Source organism: Monopterus albus, unplaced genomic scaffold (assembly GCF_001952655.1).
Source record: "Monopterus albus unplaced genomic scaffold, M_albus_1.0 scaffold39.1, whole genome shotgun sequence".
Lineage (NCBI taxonomy): Eukaryota > Metazoa > Chordata > Actinopteri > Synbranchiformes > Synbranchidae > Monopterus > Monopterus albus.
Window position 1 is genome coordinate 3,747,386 of NW_018127919.1, and position 12,705 is coordinate 3,760,090.

The 12,705-nt window shown below is 40.2% G+C and overlaps 1 protein-coding gene across 6 annotated transcripts in view; it reads left to right on the forward strand.

Annotated features, from left to right (window-relative positions):
* LOC109959505 (roundabout homolog 1-like) overlaps positions 1-6,825 on the forward strand; it is an 85,166-nt gene extending 78,341 nt beyond the window's left edge. For 3 of the 6 annotated variants that reach the window (XM_020598931.1, XM_020598932.1, XM_020598936.1), the window contains 12 exons: positions 574-600; positions 1,294-1,333; positions 1,505-1,659; positions 1,774-2,127; positions 2,216-2,335; positions 2,428-2,563; positions 3,262-3,411; positions 3,511-3,980; positions 4,673-4,801; positions 4,903-5,124; positions 5,221-5,375; positions 5,478-6,825. In XM_020598931.1, the coding sequence (XP_020454587.1) occupies positions 574-600; positions 1,294-1,333; positions 1,505-1,659; positions 1,774-2,127; positions 2,216-2,335; positions 2,428-2,563; positions 3,262-3,411; positions 3,511-3,980; positions 4,673-4,801; positions 4,903-5,124; positions 5,221-5,375; positions 5,478-5,492 (1,973 nt within the window). In that variant the 3' untranslated portion in view covers positions 5,493-6,825. The remainder of the gene's footprint in view (positions 1-573; positions 601-1,293; positions 1,334-1,504; positions 1,660-1,773; positions 2,128-2,215; positions 2,336-2,427; positions 2,564-3,261; positions 3,412-3,510; positions 3,981-4,672; positions 4,802-4,902; positions 5,125-5,220; positions 5,376-5,477) is intronic. The other 3 variants (XM_020598933.1, XM_020598934.1, XM_020598935.1) reach the window with 3 other exon arrangements.
* Positions 6,826-12,705: the final 5,880 nt, after the last annotated feature.

Sequence of the window (12,705 nt, forward strand, 5' to 3'; positions counted from 1 at the left end):
TCTGTAAAACAGGCTAAAAACAAAACAGGTCACTTTTGTAGTTATGTTTGAAGGTTGTTATGATTGTAACCACATCATAACCACACTAAACAGCAGCTGTCATCTCAGTGATATTAAAGAATATTTTCAGAGCCAAATAAGCAGATCACATCAAAGGTTGAAGAAATACAGTACTCTGGTCTAGTCTTCCCTTGACAGAAAGACTTCAGAAACATATTTGCATTTGCGACTGTGCAGACATTCAAATGCTGACCTTTAGTCACTTATTTGTTGGGTGTCATTTCTTCAACATGGCACGGTTCTCTGAGGCACACGCTTGTCAACCTGCCATCATGATGTCTGCCACAATAGTACTGTTATCTTCCCCTCTGCCTTTGGTTGTCTGTCTCCCCCATTAACCTTCACCTGAATACATATGTCAAAGACAGTAGCAGCGCTAAGGCCGACAGTTATTTAAATGTTTGTATGAAGAGATATCCATCCCACAGCAGGTGAGGTTTCACACATGGACCCCGCTTGTGTGTAGATTGAACTTATTTCATCTCCTCTCCTCTCCTTTGTCTGTCCCTACAGTCCCATCATTCACCTTTACACCTACAGGTAAGACTGATTTGCTAGTGTTTGTGAAGTTTTTTGTGTATTTTTTTTTCTTACAAACACACTAGTATGAAATTGTCCACTCTCTTGGAAGGATTGTGAAGAACTGATGTATGCAGTTCATTTTTTGATACCCATTTACATATAGACTATAAAAATGAGAAGATACTGTATGGAAAAATAGCACAATGCTAATGGGATTTTATGAAGACTTCATCTTGGAATACAGCAAACGAAAATGAAATTAAATACTTATTATAATGAAACATCATCATTTGTATTGTATGATCAAGACAAAACAATGTGCTTTTCCAACGATTTACCATATGTCTACCAAGCCCACTTGCTCACTCAGTTTGATTCATTTGATAAAATAAGTAAAAACTGGAGACATTTTATTTGTTTCATGTTTTACCAGTAGTAGATGACAATCTGTCTCAAACAGTGTTTCTATATTTGTGGCGCAGTTATGCTGCAATGGGTAAAGCCACAGGCAATTATTTGTGGTGTCTTTATATATTAAACCAGACAGTCAGACATTGTGCCCTATGCATGGAAATATGGTTTGAAGTAAGTATAGACATTTGAGATTTTTGCCTAGACTCTCTACCTGCCTTTCACAGTTTTCTCTACCTTTGTCACTTCTTCTGTATGACAGCTCATCAAGGTTGAATGTTTTTCTGTTCCTCTTTGCAGTGGCATATCAAAGAGGAGAATCTGTGTGCAGTGCTGGCAGGTGAGCTATATTTTTATCCCTTTGTGTTGTTTAAAGACTAAAAGAAGAAATGCACTCACATTGTAGAAGCACTAGGGGGAGGTGTCTTCCTGCTCTAAATGATAAACTGTTTGGATCCACCCACTGCTTGTTCAACATTGACTGCTAGCACTGTGATCCCTCTTGTCACAGACCTGGCATTCTCAGCATGGGAGAACCACTAAACCAGCTGTGGTTGCCGGACAACTGGCCAAATGCATGTGCTAATCACAAGGACTGTAGCATCAACTGCTGCAATAATGGCAATGGCACCAGTGACAGTAACATGACAACATACAGCCGCCCAGGTTAGTACAAAACTCAGTTTATGTCACAGTTACTACAAGTACTATATATTGTGTGTCTGACAAACCGAAGGTTTGTGAGTTCATGTGTGCTGCCTTGTTTCACATCCTCCTCAGCTGACTGCATAGCCAACTATGGAAACCATCCAGAAAACAAACAGGAGGGACAGCTTGGTTCTGAGGTGGCCATTTACAGTGATGTGAACCTCTCCAACAAGCTCAATGAGATTAAAACTTTCAATAACTCCAACTTGTGCTATACAAGTCCAGGAAGAGATTCAGCAGACACATATGAGCCCATCCCATATGCCACCACACAGCTCATTCAAGCCAGCATAAGAAATAAAGCAGGCACCACAGAGCCTCTGGACATGCCCTGTTGGAAACAGCCCCCTAACCCTCCTCCAATATCAAAAGAGATGGCAGCACAGATGCAGTACAAAATACTTGAGCAAAACAGGCTAAATACAGGTAAGGCATTATTAAATTTGAGTTACAACACTTTATATATATATATAAAAGAAACAGGTGGCAGATTTACTCCACACTTTGTCTTCAGATCATCTGCAAGTAAATGACGGAATGATCCATTCCAAATCCATCCCCTGCAACCAGACCCGTGATCACAGCACAGGAGGCTCTCACCATAGCTCAGACAGAGGTAGCAACAGCACCGCAGGTAAGGCCAACGTCTACTCTGCACAGTGATGAATTTTACTGAAGCAAACCATAAGTCGGTGTTTACCTTGGTGTTTTCTTCTCTTTTGTCAGGGAGTCAAAATCAAAAGAAAGCAACACGGGCCCCAAAGATGCCAAAACATAATGCAGTGAGCTGGGGAGAAGCCCTGTCTCCTCCTCACGCTATTGCCTGGGACTGTGATGAGTATAGCCTACCCATGGAAAGGAGGTATGGGAAAAACAGGAACACACAAATGCATGTTTACAGCACTCACAGATACACAGAGGTACTAAATGCTGAACTGGGGTCTCTAAAACAAAGAATATACATACAGACGTAGACTTTAAAATGCCCTAAAATATGCATCAGTCTGTGATAAATGTATTCCTTTATTTGTTCTTGACTGACAAATCAAGGCATAAGATAAAGTCGACTATTGCTCAGTGTGTCACTACAGCTGCTCCTTATTATGTTGATGATTGGCAAGCTGTAACAAGACAGATTTAAATGGCTGAAATAAAACAATAATATGACAAGGTTATCGGTTTTGCACATGCTTAATTTAAGGTATGCTGTGAACACTTGCATATCTTCTGTCAAATCACTTTGAGCCAAACTACAATTTAGATCAGTTTGAAATGACTTAATGAGTCACTTTGAGCCAAACTACAATTTAGATATTTGTCACTGTCAGAAAATCAGTTTGAAATGACTTAATGAAAAAAAAAAACTGTAAACACAACAGAAACATCAGCATCAACATTCCAGCAATATTTTTTTTAACTTAAATTCATTTTTTCTATCATGGAAGTCTGTGTTTTGATGGAGTACCAAGGGTTTTGTATCAGTTTCTAATGAGTAGTGGCAAATGTGTTGGGACTGTTTTTTTAGGTGTTACCTCATATCACTTGTACTTTTCTCTTCAGTTTTGATCCTGAGAAAAGAATAGAAGACTGTCCCACTCCACCAGCTAGAGGGGCAGCCTCATCCTCCACTGTGTCCACTAGTCACCCACGAACAACATCACCACAGGGACACCTGAGTAATGGCCTGCATGAAGGAGCTGAAGACTTGAGGTAAACATAATAAACCTCTTAAACATTCACTCCATACATTCAAAAGTTTACCAACTGTCTAGCTGATACTAAAACATTTTTTACTGTGAAACTGCACAGATGTTTCTTTAATGCACTTTCCAGTCATCACATCACCAGCCGCCCTTGCCCTCTCTCCCCAACACACACATACAGCACCATACCCCTCTGCATGGATACTGATGAACAGGAAAAGGATGAAGAGGAGGCAGAGGAGGAGAAAGATGCAGGGCTCACTAAAAGTCACTACAGCCAGCACCATAACCAGCAGAAGGAAAAACACCAGTTGCCCCAGCCCTCTTCAAACAGGCTGCTCTTCCATGGGCTGGAGCAGACTCCAGCCTCCAGCACTGGGGATCTAGATAGATCAGTCACAGGGTCGATGGTTAACAGCTGGGGCTCAGCATCTGAGGACAACATCTCATCAGGCAGGTCCAGTGTTGTCAGCACCTCAGAAGGATCCTTCTTTACAGATGGTGATTTCAACCAGGCAGTAGCCTCTTCACGGGACATCGTAGGGCTGCGCATGTGCAGATACCAAGAGGAGTCTGGTGAGAAAGCTTCTATGGAAGACAGGTTTTATTTTGCAAATGAAACTTATTTAAACAAATAAAGTGATAAAAACAAATGAGAAACAGCATGAAAATCCATGCAAATTGTCCATTTGCTCAGTTACAAATTTTACTGGTTTTAGGAAATATCCTTTTTTACTGAGAATATAAAATATGTTGGTTCAAGGTTCTTCTGCAGTTTCTTATCTGCGTCTCTCGTCCTTTGTGGCAATACACTTCTGTCACTAATGTCTTACCATTTATCTCAGCTCATATTTTCCAGAGGTCTCTGGTGTTCTATTTTTTTAAGGAAAAATATATTATAATAAACAAATTACAAATAAACATTATGCATTCACTAAACACACTTTATTTAACGACTAGAGAGAATGAAACATCTTTGGCAGGTGAATCTACATGTTTTATCACTAAATTAGAGATGTTGCAACCTGGTTTTTAAATCTTAAATATTTCTCCATAAACTCAAATAGCCAGGTCCTGATTGGTGCTCAGAGCTACATGACATCACCTTTTTTTGCCACCTGTTGACTGAGAGCAGCGTACAAACCAGTGAGAAAAACACAGATAAACTGGTAGACAGAAATCCTTCCAGCGAAATAAGCTAAACAGTTTTCGATCATGTGTTCATGCAGGACCACATCTGTGCTAAATCTGTTTAACGATGATTTTAGGCTGGCAGCACCAGCGACCCAGCAGCCCCATGTCCACAGACAGCAACATGAGTCCTGCAATAACACATAAAAGGCCCAGGAGGCATAAACAGAACCAGTCTGGTCAGCAGGGCTACCAACCCAATGATGGTAAAGATTATGTAATTAGATCAAATTAGATTAGAGATTCACTCCTCTGTATCTAATAATATGAATTTAATTTGGCTCTTTGTGCTCTACTGTGTCCCCAGATTCTTGCATGCCTCTCAATTTCACCAGCCATATGTCCCATGGTGACTATAAAGTGAGAGGAGCCACGCTGCCTCGGATGGGCTCTGGGGAAGCCAGGGGTCGACGAGGCAGCACTGGGATTCACAGGGTCAGGGAGGGTACGTTTGAGGAGAGAGAGAGCAAGGAGAAATACAAGACTCCAGTAGAAGAAAAAGGAAACAGCAAAAGCCGACAGCACTCAGGTACCTGATGGGTTCTAATTCCTACTATGCAAGCTTTGGATATTTTTCATAAGTCATAAAGCATCTAAAATGTTTTCATTTTTGTCTCTCCTTCAGAGTTTGGAGATGTCCTTCTGTATAGTCGTCCCTCTTTCCCATCAGGTCAGGCTCAGAGGGAACTTAATGATCCTAATTCATCCAGATTAGTGTCATGTGGCGATTCGAGAACCAAACAGGGAGGACCGGTGGCACCTACAGGACAACTGGAAGAGGTAAATCATAATCAGGAATCACAACCCCACATATATGTTTATGTTATACTGAATGTGTGTAAATGCCTTGTTAACATTAATGGCACATTTGTGTTTTCACAGTTCCTGCAAAGCTAAGAAACAATGCAAGCACAAAAAGACTGCCCTCCACTTGCTTCAGACAGAGGACTCTGACCTTTACATAATGGACAAAGAATAAAAATACTGCACAATCCTTGCTATTATTTTCTACGTCAAATTTCTCAGTAGGTGTTAAAAAAAGAAAAAAGTGCTCTCAGTCTGTTAATTTCACTTTGATGCACTGTTTGTTGTTTGCTTTTTGGGTGACTGGCTCCCAGGAGCTTGGCGGATGAGAAACTGACTCATAAGAGTGTTTCTGGTCACTGAGAACAGTAAGATGAATGCACATTTGATGGTGGTTCTGTCTACAAAAATATTATCCATGACGACTGCTTGCTGAGGTCCGTATGATCCACACTTGTCAGTTTCTTGTTATTTTACTGTAATTAATATTCAGTCATTACTAGCCATCTTGTAAATTGTTGAAATTGTTTATCTGTCACAGAAGTGCTTCAAATTCAAATCTTATATAAAGTGTTAATGTTTTATGAGTGATGTACATCTTGTGTTTGTATTATTTGTTCAACCTTGGTTATAAAAGCACAATCACTTAATTGTATTCTAAGTCATTATATAATGAAATTCAGTCTGGAGGAACGCAGTCTTTGGAGTCATGTTAGTCATTTCGTCAGTTGAATCCTGGCTGAGAAAATGATTTTGATTGTGCTTGTCTGTTCAGCTGCGTTGATTCGAGCTGCTTTCATTCAGGTTTGAATGATTTGTTGTGTGTCTGTTGAGAGAACTGCATGCAGAGTCAGCTATAAGGGTTTTTACTTAACATCTTGATTACTTTGTTCTCCCTTTGAGAGGATGAAAACTGATCATGGACTGGTTCCGCTTATTGTTTCTCCCCACTGAGTCCATTCATGCAAACTGCTGTTCCTTTCCCACTCTGGCCATAACTTCTAGAGTAGGACTGGACAATGCACTGTTTTTTTGTTTTGGTATGTTTGTTTACTTGTTTTTCAAATTACAGACTCTCTTAACAACCTAAATTCACTCATATACCAATAAACGGAACTGTCTGAATGAATACTATATTATTAAATGAAGAAATGTTACAACAACCCTCTAACCAAAAGTTTAGCCAGTTTATTTAACCAGTACAGCCCAGAGATCTAAAACCTTAAACTGGACACAAGTCAGAAGTACACCACTACAAGAAAGTGAATAGCTTATTTACTGTATTGTTAGAAAATTGAATGTACATTGAGATATAGATTTTGCTCATATTGTCCAGCCCTAATCTGTAATGTATGGAACAAATATCTCACTTTAACTTCTCTGTTTGAATAAATATTGATGTTCCTTAAGCAACAACAAATAATCGTTTGCTTATTTCTGTAACCTAGTCTGTCTTTTATGCAGAGGCCATGCAGAGTTTGCATGTTCTCCCTGTGCCTACGTGGGTTCTCTCTGGGTGCTCCGGTTTCCTCCCTCAGTCCACAGACATGCACCTTAGGTTGATCGGTGACTAAATTGCCCATAGGAATGAGTGTGGGTGTGTGTGGTTGTCAACCCTGTGATAGACTGTGTACCCCACCTCTTGCCCAGTGTCAGCTGGGATTGGCTCCAGCCCCCTGCGACCCTGTTCAGGATAAGTGGTATAGATAATGGATGGATGATTTCCAGCTGTCACTGGGTTTTTGCTGAGTGCCTTTCACATCATCCCATATGTAAGCCCGTTCAATTCTGTAGCTGTGAGTTGAGGAGGTTGCAAAAGACAAGGGAGAGGAAATCTGTGAAGATGTGATGAGACATGCTGTTTAATTAGCCTCATTTATGTGCTTTCATCAGCAGAGCACCTGTGTGGTGTTGAACTGAAAAAAGTCTTTCACAGGTGTCTGTATGTGTACATGGGTGAGTGGCAGGCTACTATAGTCAGTGGTGCATCAGTGAATATATTATTATAGAGAATTCATTGAGATTTATTAACAAGCTTGATCCCTTTGATCCAATTAACTGTAAAAATGACCCAAAACAACTGGTGACTACAGTCAATATTTAATATTACAATGATCACATGACTACATGTATGAATGTAAGGGTCTTTTCTACTAAAGAGATACACAGAGGATTATCACTTGACTCTGCAGTTCCCTCACAGCTCTATGAAACTTTTTTAATGTCTTTCAGCTCATTGTTTTGGTTATCAGGTCTGCAGTGTAAATGTTTTACAGTAGTTATTCACTTTCAAATCAGAAAAAGCTTGATCTATTGCCCATTGCTGAATATCAAAAGAAAAGCACAGGGGCAGCAGCTACAGCCATAACCATAACAAATCAAGTCTTTTAAAGCTCCACTCAAGCTAATAACAATTCACCTCTGCTTAGCTCTTTTCCTACTCAATTAAATTTGGCTAAGACGTTCAAAGGTAGAAAGATAGCCTCTTCATCTTGGAAGTAGGATTGAAAGTGTCAGTTTTGTCTTTATGCATATGTTTAACAGAATGAACAAAATATTTGTGGGAAAAGAATAATATAAAGATCCAGGACCACTCATCACTTTTCAACCCAGAGCCTCCAACATCTGTCTGTAGACTCAATGATACACAGCAACCCACATGACAAACCTCACTTCATTTCTGTTAGAATCAGTGGTGGAAGTACTTAGATCCCTTACTTAAGTAAAAGTAGCAATACCACAGTGTAAAAATTCTTATTGTTTAATTAAATTGTGGGCAGCACGGTGGCACAGTGGTTAGCGCCGTTGCCTCACAGCGAGAAGATTCCAGGTTTGGGCCCCACCTGGGACCTTTCTGTGTGGAGTTTGCATGTTCTCCCCGTGCTTGCGTGGGTTCTCTCCGGGTACTCCGGCTTCCTCCCACAGTCCAAAGACATGCAGCTTAGGTTGATTGGTGTCTAAAATTGCCCATAGGAGTGCGTGTGTGTGGTTGTTTGTCTATGTGTTAGCCCTGCGATGGATTGGCGACCTGTCCAGGGTGTACCCCGCCTTCGCCCGATTGCCGGCTGGGATTGGCTCCGCCCCCCCGTGACCCCGCTCAGGGAACAAACGGTAGAAAATGAATGAATGAATAATTAAATTGTTATAATTAAAAGTCCTGTGTTCAAAATGTCACTTAAGTAAAAGCACAAAACATACTTAAAGTACTAAAGGTAAATGTAGCCATTATGCTGAATGGCACATTTAACATTAATTATGATCATATTATTGAATTATAATTGATTATGCATTGTTGTGTATATCACATGTAATGCTGCAGCTGGTAAAGGGGGAGCCAGTTTTAAGGAGCCAAATTGTCTTATAATCTTCAGATAGTGAAGGTCTTGATGGTGTTAAAAACAAAGTCAGGCTTAACAACAGGTATGCAGTTTTTCCACAGGGTCTGGGCCTAGATGCCAAGCAAAGGTACTAGTGGACTACAAGCGATCATCTGGCGACAAGGACACACCAACACTCTCCTTAAGTACTGCTCTGATAATGGAGAGCAGGTGTGCCTCGCCGCCTGGAATGCACTCCCACCTGTGCGGGGGTGGTGCTACTGGTATTACTCATACCAGCTGATGAGGTGCTGGGGGTGGCCAGGGCCACAGACGTAACACCATGAAGACCTTCCAGTTCGAAATAAACATATTTTCTGCAATGCAGTAAGAGTTTTGTTTAAAAGTTCACATTCACACTTAGTGCTGTGTGTGTTCTAAACAACTACTGTAAAAGAACAACCTAATATTGTGGAAATAGTACAATGTTTTCTGAGAAGAGAAGCCTGTGATTTGTTACACATCATACACAATCACTGCCCTTACACGGTTTGCCAATTTATGGTACAGCGGGGTAGGTGAGAGGCACAAAGGCTACTTTCAGTAAAACCTGTGAGACCACCTCTGGTGCGTCATACCCACAAAAAAACCTGACCTCTTTTGTTGTTGTACAGCTGTCAACAGGTACAACACAGTGTGATCCACCTTTTTTGTCCAATTACCACCTCAGGATTGAGTGATGTAGACTGGTCTGATTAAATGGTAGGTGAATAATTTTATCGCAAATGGTGAAAAGCAATGTCTACTTCAATCAGTGCCACTGGCCCATGATTGCTGAATTTTAAAAATGCTTTTTTTTTTAAACAAAACCATAATTTCCTTCATTTTCTTCATTATTGCCTCGGTGCTCATTAAAAATATAGAAAAACTGGGATGTTCATTGGCAATACCTAAATACCTAAATACAATCTCGAATATGCAATATTTATTGATTTTTAAATCACATTTATTGAGTCATTTGTTCAATCAGCCTCTTCATGATATATTTCAATAATTTGATTGCAGTCTAATATAATTCTGCAAAAGATTCAGTTGTGTGTTACTGTCTTCTCTGGAAAATTACTTCTCATCACCAATGGCTGCCTTCATCCCTTCATCTGTTTTGTTTTTCCATTTTTCAAGGACAACTGCCTACAGTAGGTTATTCACAAGTGTTTGCATTGATTTTAAGATAATGTGTGTGCATGTGTGTGAGCTGCTGCCAAGTTTCATTTTCAATTTTGTCATCTATCCAGGAGATTCTCTGCAATCTGTTGACAAAGAGCTGTCCATGACAGCTAGGGCAAATGTGGCAGAATTGCAGAGGGGCCCACAGAAGAAGTGAAATTGATGTCTGTCAACCCTGAAAGTGCTTTATAAGGGGACTGGAAAATAAAGGGGCAGAAGAATGTATGGCTGAATGCTGTGCTGTGAATGAAAAACCTCCTCTGACCTATTGTACCCGCTGAGCTGCATGTGTCATCAAGGTATTCAGTTTTCTCCCATTATCACACACCATATGTCAAATGTTAACATAAACCAAAATATCATTTTGTTATGAAAGTTATCAGAGGTTCTGAAAAACTGGCATGCTGTGGCCTTTTGAACAGGTACATGCAGTCTTTCAGGCAACAGGATTTTCATAGTGCACTGCAGTCTTTCAGGCAACAGGATTTTCAACATAATGAGGTTTATTGAGGGTGTGCAGAAGGCACTGTTGCAGGAGAGAAAGTCTGGAGGTGATAAAGTTATTGATTAGCTTCACAGCAGTGAAATAAACAGGTGGTGTCAGAGATAGGCAGCATTTCTCAGCTCTGAGAGGCGATGCTTTCCTGTGTCATTCCATCCTTGTGGGAATGGAAGGTGCCAAGGTCAAGCATGAGGGGAGGAAGTGACATAGAGTTTAGTAAGAAGTTATGAATGCGTGTGTATGTATGTGTGTGCGTGTGTGTGGGGGGGGGGGGAGGGGGTGCAAATTTATGATTTTAAATTTATTGCGGTTGTATTTGAAGAGGATTGCTTTCTCTTAAAGCAAGCAGTTGGTGAGGAATTAGGAGGTGTCAGAGATAATGAATATGGGGCTGAGGTGGAATTCACTGCAGCAGTGGTAAACTCAGATCTCTTTAATTCATATTTGTTTATGCTGCTGTCTGTCACTAAAAAAGACGTCTGCGATCCAGGGGAGGGTGGGTTCTGTGATGCCAAGAGAGGACTTAGTGTGGCAGATGAGCAGGGAATGCTAAGTTGAAAGCTGCGCTCAAGGCAAAGAGGATGATGCCACGGCTTCATTTGGCATCAGGAGAAAGAAGGCAACTTTTAGAGTGCGCACATGCTGATATTGAGAGGTAAAAATTATCAAGTGAGATTTTCACATACAATGAGGTTTAAATAGCTGTTACAAAATATATAGACTGTGATAAAAATACTTCTTTGATTTAAAATTACAAATATACAATATTATACCACAAAATGAAAAAAGAAAGGTGGAAAAATGTGTTATGGGTTGGCAAAACGTAGTTTGCACAATGCTTTGAGGAATAAATTAGAATATTGTTCTTTGATAATGTCGGTTAAATACAAACTATAAAATCTATTCAGTTCAATCAAGTTGTATTTGTATAGTGCCAAATCACAACAAAAGTCATTTCAGGACACTTTACGAAGTGTACAAAGTAAACAAATCCCCCTTGAGCGAGCACTTGCTAACAGGAGGGGGGGGAACTCCCTTTAACAGAAGAAACCTCTGACAGACCCCAGCCTTCTGCCTCGACCGGTTGGGGTCAACAGCTTTTTCAAGGATTTTATAAATAAATGGGAGATTGGATATTGGTCTATAATTAGCTAGGACACCTGGGTCAAGATACATTTTTGAGTAGAGGTTTAATTACTGCAACTTTAAAAGCCTTTGGAACATTCATTCATTTTCAACACATCATGGATGTGTTGATTAGGGGGAAGACGTCTTTGAGCAGCCCAGTTGGGATGGGGTCCAGGAGACATGTTGATGATTTAGATGAAGCAATTGTTGAGGTCAACTCAGAGAGATCTATAGGGGAGAAGTAGTCCAAGTATAAATGAGGTCTTACAGATGTTTCTAAAGCCATTGTAGTAGATGGCACATCTGCGAGAGCTGTGGGAGTGGTTCGACCCATTTTTTCTCTAATAGTTGTGATTTTATTTGTAAAGAAGCTCATGAAGTCATTGCTGCTGAGATCTAAGGGAATGTTAAGCTCAACAGCACTGTGGCTCTTTGTCAGCCTGGCTACAGTGCTGAAAAGAAACCTGGGGTTGTTCTTATTTTCCTCAATCAGTGATGAATAAAATGCAGTTCTGGTACTATGAAGGGCTTTCTTATATGTTATTAAACTATCTTTCCAGGATATGAAAAACTCTTCTGACTTAGTGGAGCGCCACCTCCTTTCCATTTTTCATGATGCCTGCTTTAGGGAGCAGAGCTGTACCATGGGGCTTCCTCTGATTCAGTGTGTTCTTATTCAGAGGGTCAGTAGTATCAAATATCATATGCAGGGAGGCTGCAGCATTATCAACAACATTATCGACTTGTGTGGGAGTAAAGTTAAGGTGGCTGCCCTCCGTTGTGTTGGCAAATGGCACTGAAGTAAATAATGAGCTGATGTAAAAAATTATTTTTAAACTTGGTAACAGCATTGCCAGATAGACATCTGCTGTAGTGGAATTGTTTCCCACATAGAGTATAATCCATTAATGGAAATTCAAAAGTTATTAGAAAATGGTCAGACAGAAGAGGGTTATGAGGAAAAACTATTAAGTGTTCAGTTTCGATGCCATATGTCAGAACAAGATCAAGAGTGTGATTAAAACAGTGAGTGGGTTTATTTACAATTTGAGAGAAGCCAACTGAGTCTAATAATGAACAGAATGCATTGTTGAGGCTGTCATTGTCAGCATCTACATGAATATTAAAGTCG